At 42.6% G+C, this 15,789-nt stretch overlaps 1 protein-coding gene across 2 annotated transcripts in view; it reads left to right on the top strand.

The window, feature by feature from the left end:
- Window positions 1-15,789, top strand: part of GNAL (G protein subunit alpha L) — a 146,592-nt gene that overhangs the window by 82,336 nt on the left and 48,467 nt on the right. For both annotated transcript variants that reach the window (XM_063130531.1, XM_063130533.1), the window contains exon 5: window positions 14,409-14,506. In XM_063130531.1, coding sequence (XP_062986601.1) covers window positions 14,409-14,506 — 98 coding nt within the window. The remainder of the gene's footprint in view (window positions 1-14,408; window positions 14,507-15,789) is intronic.

The raw sequence follows: 15,789 nt of genomic DNA, 5'->3' as shown, positions 1-15,789 counted from the left end.
ATGAGAAAAATAATACTTCTGTCAGAGATTATAGTTTTCACTAATTAGTAAGGTAATTGCATGATTATTGCACGCCTAGAAATTCTGGAGAAAAAAATGCACTGCTGGGGACAGAAGTTATCTTCTCCCAAGGGTTACCATCTTAATTAAGTGTACACTAAAGCAGGTGTACAAGGAGACTTTGAACATCACGTTAAACAGGTCCCTTGGCTGCCAAGGTGGCTTTTCCTAAATGGGTTTTAATGAGTGTTGTGCCTTAGGTTGTGTGCTAATGAAGCTTTTGTTGTAAATTGTATTGAAAAATAGAGAGAGAGAAAGAGAGAGACAGAGAGAGAGACTCTGTCCTTGTGAGAGATTTATTTGTATATTACAACCCTCTTTGTCTGTCTTTGTTGCTAGTAGCTTAATAGAGTTGACAGTAAGCTGCTATGTCCCCATAGCTAAATATCTTCCTGATTTGAATGAACCTGTACATACAGCACTAAGAGATGGTGATGTTAGACTCATAAGGGACACTTTCTATCTTCTAAACAAAAACATGATTATCATGGGACCAGGATTGTTTGTTTGAAATATTGGTGTACGGATATTTATTTTAGATTATGTTTATCCTTGTAAAATATTTTAAAAGATCAAATAATATATGACAATAGATACAACAAATGAAATGATGGATGGATATATTAAGCATTCTTCAGATCTGAATGACTATGGAGGAACCCTGATCATATTAAGATCCATGGTTTATTTGTCACATTAAATGTAAAGAAGAACATATAGAACCTAGTCCACATCAAATGCCCACTTTCTGTGATGTAGGTGCAAGCATTACCAGCAATCTGCTATTCTATATGTATCTTCTCATTCCTCTTTGTTTATGTTATTGTCACATTAATCCAGTTAGGCAAAATCTTGTCTATACTAAACATGGCAAGTGCTTGAGACAAATTACTACTGATGATCAACTTTGCGCATAAAAACTAGTGATATATAAACTGAATAAGCTGTTGGGGGTGGAACTACTCTTTGTAGAAGGGTTTCTTTCTACAATAGGGATAGATAGATAGATAGATAGATAGATAGATAGATAGATAGATAGATAGATAGTGCTCCTGTGGAATTCTGTGAATTTTGAATAAATTTGACCTTAGTTATGAGAAGGGAAATATAATGTACTCTAAAACTATAAACTATACTATGTTGTCATAAATTCCTGTGAAGAAATATGCATTGCTCAAGTCATAATTGTAAGAGATTCTTGTTGCACCCTGAGATGTTTACAGGCAGTACTAAAACATTTGCTATGAACTGCACAAAGTCTAAATTAGGAAATGCGAAAGTTTTATCCCCACTGTATTTACCAGTTCTCGCAGTTTTCAAACTTATGACTAACATAGTAGTGGAGAGCTGACACGGTCCACATGATTTGAAGTGATTTGCTGCTTAAGGTTGAAAATGTGTACACACACTTATAAGAGACAATATTTGAAAGGCTGTCACATAGATGATGTGTTTTCTGTTGCCCAGTGGTTACGATCCAACTGAGTGGGTTCAATTTTTTCAAAAAAGATTTTGACTAAACTTTAGGAAGAACTTTCTAATGGTATGAGGTGTTAGTTAAAAAGTAGCAGAGACTCCCTTGCAAGGAAGTGGACTCATTAGAGGTTTTTAAGCAGAGGCTGAATGGGCCCCTCTCACGTGCTGTAGTAGTGGATTTCCTACATTGCAGGAGATTGGACTAGATGACCTTTGACATCCCTTCCAAGTCTGTGATTAAGAACATAAGACCCATGCTGGATCAGACCAAGGGTCCATCAAGTCCAGCATTCTATTTGCACAGTGACCAACCAGCTGTTGACCAGGAACCCACAAGCAGGACATGAGTGCAAAACACCTTCCCACCCATGTTCCCCAGCAACTGGTGCACATAGGCTTACTGCCTCTGCTAATAGAGCCACTGATAGCCTTCTGCAGGAATTTATCTCTTAAAGCCATCCAAATAGGTGGCCATCACTACATCTTCTGGTAGCAAGTTCTATAGTTTAACTATTCATTGTGTGAAGAAGTATTTCCTTTTATCTGTCCTGAATCTACCACTAATCAGCCTCATAAGACGACTCTAGGTTTTAATATTTTGAGAGTGAGAAAAATGTCTCCCTGTCCACATTCTCCACACCATGCTTCTCCACGCCGTGATTCTAAGAAGGTGTTCTCTTAAACTCAGTGAGACCTATGTTTGAGTAAAAAAAACATGGGTAAGATCAGTCTGTAATTACCTTTCTGAAGGGATTTCAGAAATATTAAGCAATCTTGGTTTGATTTGACTGCATTTATTTATTTATTTATTACATTTTTATACCGCCCAATAGCTGAAGCTCTCTGGGCGGTTCACAAAAATTAAAACCATAATAAAACAACCAACAGGTTAAAAGCACAAATACATAATACTGTATAAAAAGCACAACCAGGATAAAAACCACACAGCAAAATTGATATAAAATTAAAATACAGAGTTAAAACAGTAAAATTTAAATTTAAGTTAAAATTAAGTGTTAAAATACTGAGAGAATAAAAAGTTCTTCAGCTGGCAACGAAAGGAGTACAGTGTAGGTGCCAGGTGGACCTCTCTGTGGAGCTCATTCCACAACCAGGGTGCCACAGCAGAGAAAGCCCTCCTCCTAGTAGCCACCTGCCTCACTTCCTTTGGCAGGGGCTCACGGAGAACGGCCCCTGTAGATGATCTTAAGGTCCGGGCAGGTACTTATGGGAGGAGGCGTTCCTTCAAATAACCTGGCCCCAAACTGTTTAGGGCTTTAAATGTCAATACCAGCACTTTGAATCGGGCCCGGACCTGGACTGGCAGCCAATGAAGTTGTAAAAGGACTGGCGTAATGTGATCTCGCCGGCTAGTCCCTGTTAGTAAACAGGCTGCCCTGTTTTGTAGCAGCTGAAGCTTCCGGACCGTTTTCAAAGGTAGCCCCACATATAACGCATTGCAGTAATCCAAACAAGAGGTTATCAGAGCATGGATAACTGTAGCTAGGCTATCTCTGTCCAGATAAGGGTGTAGTTGGTATATCAACCTAAGCTGATAAAAGGTGCTCTTTGCCACTGAGTTCACCTGTGCCTCAAGTGACAGTTCTGGATCCAAGAGCACCCCCAAACTACAGACCCAATCTTTTAGGGGGAGTGCAACCCCATCCAGGACAGGGCAAACATCACTTCGCCGGACAGATGAACCACCCGCTAACAGTACCTCCGTCTTGTCTGGATTGAGTCTCAGTTAGCCCTCATCCAGTCCATTACCGTGCCCAGGCACTGGTTCAGAACAGTCACTGCCTCACCTGGGTTTGATGAAAAGGAAAGGTAGAGCTGAGTATCATCCACATATTGATGACACCTCAGTCCACATCTCCGGATAACCTCCCCCAGCGGCTTCATGTGTATGTTAAACAGCATAGAGGATAAGATAGAGCCCTGCGGAACCCCATGGCTTAGGAGCCACGGCACAGAGCAATAATCCCCCAGCACCACCTTCTGGAATCGGCCATCCAAGTAGGAGCAGAACCACTGCAATGCAGTACCTCCAACTCCCAGCTCAGACAATCTATCCAGAAGGATACCATGGTCGAAGGCCGCTGAGAGGTCCAGGAGAACCAACAGGGTCGCACTCCCCCTGTCTCTCTCCCGACAGAGGTCATCCCACAGGGCGACCAAGGCAGTTTCCCTTCCAAAACCAGGCCTGAAACCCGATTGAAATGGGCCAGCTCCAGACACTCTTGGATGAGACTGATTATCTGGATCCATTTCAGTCGGGTTTCAGGCCCGGCTTTGGCACGGAAACAGCCTTGGTCGCCCTGTATGATGACCTATGTCGGGAGAAGGACAGGGGGAGTGTGACTTTGTTGATTCTCCTTGATCTCTCAGCGGCTTTCGATACCATCGACCATGGTATCCTTCTGGAACGTCTGGCTGAGTTGGGAGTGGGGGGCACTGCATTGCAGTGGTTCCGCTCCTACTTAGCAGGACGGCTCCAGAAGGTGGTGCTTGGGGGACATTGCTCGGCCCCGTGGACTCTTCAGTATGGAGTTCCGCAGGGATCGGTCTTGTCCCCCATGCTGTTTAACATGTACATGAAACCGTTGGGTGCGGTCATCCGGAGTTTTGGAGTGCGCTGTCATCAGTACGCTGACGACACGCAGCTCTACTGCTCCTTTTCATCCTCATCAGGTGTGGCTGTGGATGTGCTGAACCGGTGCTTGGCTGCGACAATGGACTGGATGAGGGCTAATAAACTGAAGCTCAATCCAGACAAGACTGAGATGCTGCTGGTGGGTGGTTCCTCTGATCGGATGGGGGGTGTTCAACCGGTTCTGGATGGGGTTGCACTCCCCCTGAAGGAGCAGGTTCGTAGCTTGGGGGTTCTCCTAGAACCATCTTTGTCACTTGAGGCTCAGGTGGCCTCGGTGGCACGGAGTGCTTTCTACCAACTTCGGTTGGTGGCCCAGCTACGTCCCTATCTGGACAGGGATAACCTAGCTTCAGTTGTCCATACTCTGGTAACTTCCAAATTAGATTACTGCAATGCCCTCTACATGGGGCTGCCTTTGAAGACGGTCCGGAAGCTGCAGCTTGTGCAAAATGCGGCGGCCAGATTGATAGCTGGAACAGGGAGGTTTGAGCATGTAACACCGATTCTGGCCCACTTGCATTGGCTGCCTATATGTTTCCGAGCCCAATTCAAGGTGCTGGTCTTAACCTATAAAGCCCTACATGGCTTGGGACCACAATACCTGATGGAACGCCTCTCCCGACATGAACCTACCCGTACACTGCGCTCAACATCTAAGGTCCTCCTCCGAGTGCCTACTCCAAGGGAAGCTCGGAGGATGGCAACAAGGGAGAGGGCCTTTTCAGTGGTGGCCCCCCGACTGTGGAATGATCTCCCCGATGAGGCTCGCCTGGCGCCAACATTGTTATCTTTTCGGCGCCAGGTCAAGACTTTTCTCTTCTCCCAGGCATTTTTAACAGCATTTTAACAGCATTTAACAACGTTAAGTTTGTTTTTAATGGACCCCACAATTGTTGTTTTTAAATGGATACTGTTGTTTTTATACTGTTTTTATGTGTGTGTGTGTGTGTGTGTGTGTGTGTGTGTTTTTAAATTGTATACTTTTAATGTTTACTATTTTTAAATGTTGTAAACCGCCCAGAGAGCTTCGGCTGTGGGGCGGTATATAAATGTAATTAAATAAATAAATAAATAAATAAATCTAGATAATCTGTTTCATTCAAGAGTGCCTGGAGTTGTCCTGCAACCACCCGCTCAAGCACCTTGCCCAGGAAAGGGATATTAGCCACCGGCCTATAGTTGTTAACATTCTCCGGGTCCAGATTAGGCTTCTTCAGGAGTGGTCTAATTACTGCCTCTTTTAAAGAGGCTGGCACCACTCCCTCTCTCAAGGAAGCATTTACAACCTTCTGGACCCAGCCGGCGATTGCCTCCTTATTTGATGTAATGAACCATGAGGGTCAAGGGTCAAGCACACAGGTGGTCAACTGGACTTGGCCAAGCACCTTGTTCACATCCTCGGGCCTCAATAACTGAAACTCATCCAATAAAACTGAACCGGACATCACTCTGAACGCCTCTACTAGTGGAGCTGCATTAAGTGTGGTGTCCAATTCATGATGAATCTGAGCGACTTTATCTTCAAAGTGCCGTGCAAATTCGTCACAGCGTGCTACCAAGGGTTCAACTATCTCACACCCTGGCCCAGAGTGTAACAGGCTGCGAACCACTCAGAAAAGCTCCGCCGGACGACACTGAGAAGATGCAATGCTGGTGGAAAAGAACTCTTTGCCACCCTCACCGCCACAGAGTAGGCTCGATAGTGAGCTCTAACCCGTGTTTGATCAGACCCAGCATGAGTTTTCCTCCACCTGCGTTCTAGCCGTCTTCCCTCTTGCTTCATTGCCCTCAGCTCAGGTGTATACCAAGGAGCTGACCGGGCTCTGCTCAGAGGGAGAGGACGCTTGGGTGCGATCGTGTCAACCGCCCGAGTCATCTCTGCATTCCACAGAGCGACCTGGGCTTTGACAGGAGCACCGGCCATATCAGCAGGAAAATCCCCCAGAGCCCTCTGGAATCCATCGGAGTCCATTAGCCTCCGGGGGCGGACCATTTTAATTGGCCCCCCACCCTTGCAGAGGGGAAAGGCCGCCGAGAGTCTAAACCTCAATAGCAAGTGATCTGACCATGACAAGGGGGTAGATGTTAGTTCCCCCACTTCCAGATCACCATCCTCCTGTCCAGTCGAGAAAACCAGATCAAGCGTGAGTCCTTTTACATGCGTTGGGTCAGTAACATGTTGAGACAGCCCCATGGTTGTCATGGCAACCATGAAGTCCTGAGCCGCCCTGGATACAGGAGCCTCAGCATGGAAGTTGAGATCCCCCAGAACCACCATCCTGGGGGTCCTCAACACCCGGTCCGAGACAACCTCCGTCAGCTCAGGCAGGGAGACTGTTGGGCAGCAGGGTGGACAGTACACTAGCAGAATCCCTAATCTGTCTCAAGTACCCAACACACAGTACAAACACTCAAGATCAGCACTCAAATGAACAGGAAGCCTAGAGAGGGAGATTGTATTCCTATAGACCACGGCAACCCCCCCCCTCCCCGGCCCTCGAGTCTGTGCTGGTGCTGCACCAAGTACCCAGGAGGGCAGAGCTGGGTGAGAGTAACCCCTCCAGTTCACCCACCCAGGTCTCAGTGATACATACCAGGTCAGCCCCCTCATCCACAATCAGATCATGGATGAGGGAGATTTGTTTTGGACTGACCTGGCATTCAGCAGCAGTACCACCAGACCCAGGAGCAAGCTGATAATGCCGCCAGGAACTATCCGGTTGGGGTAGGAACCAGAAGAGGGGATAGCTGTAAGGAATCTATCCCCTCTTCCCCTCATCTGGCCTGTTCCTCCCCTAGCACCATACCTCCCCCTACCCGTGACCACAGTTATGCGGGCATCCCCATATCCCCCAGAGCTCCCCAGGCACATATTAAAAAGTAATTAAAATGTTTTTTACAAATTGCTGCTGGTTGGCTGATTAGTGATCTTCAAGCAGGTACACAGCAGTATGATAGCTCCTCTGTACGACGCAAAGTGCGCGCGCCGAGGCGCTGCCTCTGGCAGGCTGGAGATGTACCTGTGGTGTAAGGCGGAGCTGACGTTCAACAGATGAGGGGAGAGACTGCAGAGAACAAGCCCCTGCAGCCTCCATTCTTCTTTCCCTACACCAGCCAAACACCCCACCAGTGCATCTGTAGCTACTGTTCTGAAAATGTTTCTGTAATGAATGTGCATTTCCTGATATGTCATTCCTTGGTTCCAGTGTCAAACTTCTTGAGCTAGCACAAGTTTTCACCAGCTGAGGGTTCTTTTTCACCCTGTTTTGTCAGCTTTACCCATTTATCTTCCCATTGGGCATTATTCATCTGAGATTTCGGCTAAATAAACTGATAGATTGGACATTGGTAATCTCCTGAGGTAAAAGGCTTTCAGTTCAAGCCCAACCTTTTCCCTAGCTCAGCTCAAGCTCTTATGTTGTGCTCCCGACTTGTGTTCCCTTCTGGAACAGGAGTGGGCAGAAATTAGATTTCCAGATGATTTGGATTTCAACTTCCAGCATTCCTGACCATCAGCCGTACTGGCAAGGGCTTCTGGGGATTGAAGTCCAAAACATCTGAAGATCTTCTAGAGCAGTGGTTCCCAAAGTGGGCGGTATTGCCCCCTTGGGGACGGTGGGATTGCATAGGGGGGCGTTAAGAGGCAAAGGGATGGCAGGGGGCGTTAAGAGGCAAAGGGATGGCAGGGGGGCGCTCAAGGTGGTCTCTCCAGAAGGTCCTAAAACCCAGGGACCGAGCAGGAAAGCGGCAAATTCAGCTGCTCTCCCCACACCGCTCCTGCTCAGGAAGGACTTTCTCATTCACACAGCCACTCTCTCCTCCTATCTCAAGCCCACAGCAGCCCCACCAAAAGCAGGGGGTGGGGGAAGCGCCCACAGGAGGCAGCAGAGCAGGAAAGAGCGGCGAATGCAGCTGCTCTGCCCACTCCTCTCCTGCCTAGGAGGGCCCGGGGCTTCTTTCCTGCTGGAGCCACCGCTGCCCGCTCACTCGCTTGCTCGCTCCCTAGGCCAGAGCTGCTCCCTCCTACAAGCTGCCACAGCAGACCTCTCGCGATAGTTGCTCAACAAGGCAGGAGCAGCAGCCCTGCGGCGGAGAGGAAGGAGCACGTGGAGGACAATGGGCAGCAGAGCAGCTGCCAAGAACAGCAGTCGGCCAGCCGGCTGGGTGGGGAGCAGGACTGCTTGTGCTGCTGCAAGGTATCACCAGTAGGGTGACCATATGAAAAGGAGGACAGGGCTCATGTATCTTTAACAGTTGTATTGAAAAGGAAATTTCGGCAGGTGTCATTTGTATATATGGGGAACCTGGTGAAATTTCCTCTTTATCGCAACAGTTAAAGGTGCAGGAGTTATACTAGAGTGGCCAGATTTAAAAGAGGGCAGGGCACCTGCACCTTTAACTGTTGAGATGAAGAGGGAATTTCAGCAGGTGCTGCATGCATACAAATGACACCTGCTGAAATTCCCTTTTCTATGCAACTGTTAAAGATACAGGAGCCCTGTCCTCCTTTTTGTATGGTCATCCTAATCACCAGGCTCCCTTCCCCCATCAGGAGTTGCAAATTGGGGCCATCTCCCCTCTGAGCTGCTGTCCTCCTGTCCTAATCAGTTCGGCAGCTATTGTGAGGCTTGGGGGGGGGGGAGAGAGAGAGAGAGATGCTCTGTGTCTCTGTGTGTGCTCCCACCCCCCAAAAAAATCTGGACTACAACAGGATTAGGAGAGAAAAGAAGAGGGGGAGGGGGAGAGAGTTGCAATTCCCCAGGTCCTTCCTGGCTAAAGAAGATTCAGCAGCACCTTTTTCCAGAATACTTGCTGAAACCATTCCTATCTGCCCTTGCTTTTTTCAAAAGTTCTTTTGGTAAACATGGTATGTGTGTATCTTGTGTCACCATAAAAACAGAGCTGCAGCACAATCCTAAGTATGTCTACTCAGAAGTAATCCCCACTGAGATCAATAGAACTTACTCTGAGGTAAATGTGCATAAGATGCAGCCTGAAAACAAAGAGAGGGTGAAGAAAAGACAGTAGAAAATGAATTTTAGAAATAGAATAGCAAGGTAACTGTGGGATATTTAACCATATTTAAAGACAATAAGTACAGTAAAATTAGTGCTCCTCTACTTCAGTCCCAGCCATTCCATAGGAAAACTCTGTACCAGGTGGCAGATAATTATTTTTAAATTTTAATTAAAATACATTATCCTTTCCTATAACAAAATGGTGCTTACTCCTAAGTAAGTGTGTGTTCCACTGAAGAAGGAAATCCTATTTGATTCCTGCTAGTGTGACATGAAATGGGAAGCATCCGCCCCAGGCTTGCCGAGGGAGGGAGGGAAAAGAGAGTGAACGCCTCTGTTTGCAGCCAGCGTGGCGGGGCACACCAACTGGATTTTGAATAAAGTATTCAATTAATTGTTACTGTTTTGAATTTTATTGTTATTATCTTCCTTGGTAGGTCGTTGAAAAATGCTATTCTGAATAATGGTTTTTATAGGGTAGGGTAGGGGGCGCTGGGCATGCGTTTGTGGAACCAAGGGGGCGGTGACCTGAAAAAGTTTGGGAACCACTGCTCTAGAGCAATAGTGAGGCACTCCTGCCTCTCCTGTTAATTGCAAGTGTGTCAAGTGTCAAGAGATGGGGTGAGCACTTTTCCACTCAGTTCATTTAATAGCAAAATGAGCCTTCTTTAAAGAAACCATAGTGAACAGTTTTCCTCAGCATTCTTTGTAACATCCATTGTTGTTTATTTTACATTAGGGATACTTATTTTTGTGTTTTAGGTGCTTTTGAATTTCACCTTTGCTTTTGTTTTCTCAGTAATGTCTCTTTTCTTGTACCTGTGATGCACTAGGTCACCTTTAAGAGGTGCCTTATTTGTGGGTGTAATTCTGCTTTGACATGACCATGACAATGTCTCATTGGCTCTCATATGTTCAATTTGCCATAAGTTTACAAAATAAGCCAGCTAAAGAACTTCTCCTGTTTTAGGATTGCTTTGTGTGGGAGAGCCCTTTGTGGCTACTTCAGAGCCTCAGGATAATGTCTCCTTGAGCTACCTCAAGACATGTACTAATCAATGTCATGTCTAATAGCAGGTCAGCATACAATATGCCGAGGAAATCCTATGTTATACCATAGGACTCAGCTTCAGGAATTGATGTTCATTTTATACTTTAAGAGGTAGCTGGGTGTTCATCATGGTAAAGTCATGAAGTGTGATTGGGAGACCTAGGCCTTAGCTAGACCTAAGGTTTATCCTGGGATTGTCCCGGGGTCATCCCTGTTCATGTAAATGACACACAGGATATCCTGGGAGCAGGCAGGGACAACCCTTGGATGATCCCGGGATAAACCTTAGGTCTAGCTAAGGCCCTAGACATGCAAGATACACATAAGGAACTGTGAAAAATCCGTCACCTGTACAGCCTTCCTGTCATTTTGATTTTACCCATTAAATGTGCCTCCAAAGCAAATACAGTAATTTTGGCCCAGTGCTTCTTGAATCTTGCCCAAAGCACCTGAAACCAAATCTGTCCAATCAGCCACCTACTGAGCTTTTGAGTGCCTACTATCCTTGGAAGTAGACTTAGCCAGTAATTCTGAATCAGAGGTCCATTGGAATCAAGGCCAAGAGAATCTTGAAACCAGATTCCCTAAGATGGTACCTGAGGATGTACAGTGAACAACTTCTCTAAACAGCATAGACTTTGGAAGATGCAGTTGCAGCAGTGTCTTGCACAGAAAGCAAAGACAATGTTTGACGTCCTTAATTCACAGGGTTCTATACCAGTTTCCCTCCTGATGTTGCCAGCTTTTCTAAATAAACTAAAGGAAGCTCGCCTCTCTGCAACTTGCTGGGAGTTTCAGATCAACCATGGCTTTTTTCATTTTTACTCCAAAAAGCAAATGGACTCATGCCAAGTCCAACCAAACACAGGTTGGAGCACATTATGAAGCATATTTGTGGCAGCAATGATGGAAAAGCAAGGATCCTTTAACACAATCATTGCATCTTTTCAGAGTTGTCTAAGTAGTTTGTGGGCTGTTGCAATCTGGGCCAGGGAGAGAGATGGTGCAACAGACTTGGTAGTACACTATGACAAGTTTGTGAGACGCTTTTATCTTCAAAGTTATTTGCATCCCTTAAGACATGTACTCCACAGTTCATTGATGATTTGTCCATTAACATTTACAATTTAATAGTACTTAGCTGAAAAAAGCATTGGCTGGCCTATTGGACTGAGAAAAAAAATACTTTGTAGACATATTTTTATCAGACATGCTATTAGCAATCTAAATTTTACCCTGAAGTGTGAGACAGAAGTAGCCTTATTAGGCTGACCATATGAAAAGGAAGACAGGGCTCCTGTATCTTTAACAGTTGTATTAAAAAGTGAATTTCAGCAGCTGCCATTTGTATGCATGCAGCTCCTGGGGACATTTCCTCTTTATTAAAACAGTTAAAGCTCCAGGAGCCCTGCCCTCTTTTGTATCTGGTCATGCTAGGCAGGGCTCCTGCAGCATTAATTGTTGTAATGAAGAGGGAATTTTCCCAGGCGCCACATGCATACAAATAGCACCTGCTGATATTCACTTTTCTATACAACTGTTAAAGATTCAGGAGCCCTGTCCTCCTTTCCATATGGTCACTCTACCACAATGGGAAGAAAGAGGCAAGGTGAACAAACACAAGCTTCTGGGTCCACTTCACTTATCTAGGGTGACCATATGAAAAGGAGGACAGGGCTCCTGTATCTTTAACAGTTGCATAGAAAAGGGAATTTCAGCAGGCGTCATTTGTATATATGGAGAATCTGGTGAAATTCCCTCTTCATCACAATAGTTAAAGCTTCAGGAGCTATACTAGAGTGACCAGATTTAAAAGAGGGCAGGGCACCTGCAGCTTTAACTGGTGTAATGAAGAGGAAATTTCACCAGGTTCTCCATATATACAAATGACACCTGCTGAAATTCCCTTTTCTACGCAACTGTTAAAGATACAGGAGCCCTGTCATCATTTTCATATGGTCACCTTACCTTAATGTTACAGAGTTGAAGAGAGAAAGAAAGAGAAGAAGGAAGAAGAGGAGGACGCCAAGTTCTGCAAAGATTTTTCTAAAGTGGTTAAATTTCAGTTGCTCTCTCATCATTTACTGAGGGACTAGTAATTAGATACATTCGATTGTGTTCAACACAGGATCAATCAGAATAAAGCAAAGTTAAAAAGGATTAAAAAATTCACACTCCAAAGTTAGAGAATGTGCTAGCAACTAAGCCCACACGCACATACAAGGAATACGCTATTCTGGTGGTGTAAAATGCTTCTTATGAATAGAGATCTTCAACTATCTGAATCTATGCAAGGAATATTATGCTGTTTGAAAAGAATATTTAATTCTTTTTAACTTTTAAAAAAATGTTTGTTAACATCCTAATGATTCCATTATTTTTCCTTAGAATATTGTTTGTCATTTGGATGAATTAATTCTATTACAAACTTGCAAAATATTTTAATTTTAATTTTGAATTTAAAAATAAAACTAAATTAATTTTATTAGTGACAGTTATATTAGTGACATATTTTTATTTTCTTATATTTTGAAGCAGGCATAGCAATTTTGGAGATGAATGTAGTGAAATTCTTGAGCCCTGATCTTAAGAGTAATATTTGAAAATACCATTTGCTTAAATAAAAAAAAACTTCACTAGCTCTTGTTTTTCTCTTTCTTTTCCAAAAACTTGTTAACTTTAAAGTAACATCCTACCTTCTTCTAGGACCCATGTATGACTCAGGGTGAAGTTACATTTTAAATGGGAAGTGTGATAGACAGCACCTATAATTACAGCAATTTTTTATCTGGCTCTTTGAACTGTCAAGCTAGTCATTGAGTGCATAACATATTAGAAACTGTACCTGAGATTTATACATACATTAAATTAATCTCTCACAGCAACTTTCTTCTATTTAAAGCTGAAATATGTAATTCAGAAGAATTTCCATAAGATTTGTAGAAGGAACCAATATGTTCTTTCTTTCATATTTAGTTTGGATTCATTCACATGATCATGTTTATTGCATAATTGTTGATTCAGTATTAATTATTGTGGATGGAGCTTATTAATCATTTGAATACAGTACTCCTCAATAGAGGTGAGCTGTTCTCTTGATAAGTAACATATCACTTGATGGTATGAATTAGCTCTTTGGGATGATGCATATCATATATTCCAGATACAGTATCACTTATGCAAGAGATACCATTTTCGGAAACCCAGGGGAGTTGCTTTTATTAAAATGTTTTCATATGATAATCAAGATCCCAACTAAAAATGTAACCCTCATAGACGAGATGAATTTTAAAGTCTTATCACAGTTCTTAAGTGGTGTGCTTTGTCTGTGGACACTTGATGACTCTTATCCAACCCATCTGACGCTTTGTCTTAAACAAATAAGAAAAATAGTTTGCATCCTTAGATTATATTATTATTATTATTATTATTATTATTATTATTATTATTATTATTATTATTATTTGGCTGTGCTGACAAGTATTTAATAGCTTGTAAGGCAAACTAATGTACACTTGCACAGTATTGATTGAGTGACACCCCCCACCTCATCCTTCCCCCAACCTGGTGTCCTCCAGATGTGTAGGACTACAACTCCCAACACATCTGGAGGACCCAGGTTGGGAAAGGCTGCCCTCCTCCTCCACCCTCAATCAGCTGTGTGCACCAATGGGAGATACCTACCAGCAAACTGCGTCACTGCCCATGCTCCTGGTTTATGTATGTATCTTGTGTAACCTCATAAAGTGATCTTTAAAACCTTTATTATTATTTCTTATATTTATTTATTTATTTCTATCCCTCCTTATTCCCAGTAATGTAACTAAGGAAGCCAAAAAGATGAAATTATGTTCTTCACAATAAAAGCAATATTCTTTACAATAAAAACAACTCTTGTAATATCTTAAATATGTTATAATAAGTATTAGAGATACCTTTTAAGTGGATAAAAAGTATTAGAGGTAACATTCTTTTTGTAAGAGTATTAAAAAAGTCTTTTGGAGGAAAGCAGTATGTTTAAGCCGTGCCCCTGAATGTTTAAGATTTGATTTTAGTTGATTCTACAGAGTCCCAAAGTATTGATATAATCTGAATAACAATTGAAATATTTCATCAAAATTAATGGAATTAAACTTTCAATTTTCAGGAATTCTTTGAACATGCAAAAAAGCTCTGGGACGATGAAGGAGTAAAGGCGTGCTTCGAGAGATCAAATGAATACCAGTTGATTGATTGTGCCCAATAGTAAGTGATGCTTACAGAAAAATATACTGAAAAATAACACTCTAAATTTATAAATGAAGGCCAGTGGAAACTTTCAGAAGATAACTTTTATTTTGGGGAGATGCTTTTCAGGGGGAAGGAAATAACATCTCTGTACCTATTTTGTAACCTGATCATATGCATGCCTAACAAACCTAGATTACAAGTCTCTGTTAATAAATATTATTATTTTTATAGGTATTAATTTTTATAGGTACCAGAGGATATAGCAAACATGTGCATTTTGGTACTAATTTTCGTTTACATAATATGCGTTCACTTTTTCAATAACATACATATTTTAAGAGGGTGCAGTTTAAATAAGAATGAAGCTCTGCTGCATGGCTTCCTGTTCATTCCGTTCAGCTCATCTGAATATTGTTTAGGTAAGAGTCATGTTAGTGTATAATAGAGGATTTATGATAAATGGAAAAATTTGCAACCAGGCAGGAAATTTCACTTGATTATGTGTGCTTTAGGTATATCTTTGACAAAAACTTGACACATTTTTCCCTCTAACTAAAACAGTTATGCAGTTCACTTGTATTGAATACTGGAAAAATAATTTCATGCCAGATTTTTTTTTTAAGGATGCTGTGATAAATACAGTTTATAAATGCAGCATATCATTATTGTTTGTATTTCCTGGGAAAGTGTTGGGGAGTAGTATTAGCTTGTAATCCATTTTGGCTATATGCTGATAGGTAGAGTGTTCTACAAATGAGAAATAAATCTGTTTGTGAAGAAGATCCTTTCTTTATTTAAAGCTACCTTCTTCTCAGTCAAGTGATTATTAATTTCTTAATTATGCACCCCTTTAGCACCCCTATTTCATAGGTAGAAAACTTTAAATGAATGGAACTGTAAATGCTTCATGTTGTTGTTGGTGGTGGTGGTAGTGGTGTTTAGTACCATAAGATTTATCTGAAGAGTTTAAGTTTTATTTCTGCCCATGGTTGCATGTATCCGGGTAGTCTTAACTGTGGTTGAGCTCACATAATTGTCTCTATGTCCTGCTTTTATGATAAAGAAAATGTTATTCCCTACTTGTAAAGTAGGCTTCAGTTTAATATTTTACTCCTCTGTTGATATGCAAGCATAAAAGAAGATTGTTAAGTGCAGTTATTAACTCTGTGGTTGTTTAGAGAAACATGATATATATGATTTTTATACCATGGTTGTTTATTCAGCTGAAATAAACAACACAAATAACCAACACTGTGCAGAGTTGATTATCTGAACAAATGTTGGTTATTGTGTTATGT

Source organism: Elgaria multicarinata, chromosome 7 (assembly GCF_023053635.1).
Source record: "Elgaria multicarinata webbii isolate HBS135686 ecotype San Diego chromosome 7, rElgMul1.1.pri, whole genome shotgun sequence".
NCBI classification, from domain to species: Eukaryota; Metazoa; Chordata; class Lepidosauria; order Squamata; family Anguidae; genus Elgaria; species Elgaria multicarinata.
The sequence above is the reverse complement of the archived record's forward strand: the minus strand, read 5'-3'. Positions and strand labels throughout refer to the sequence as shown.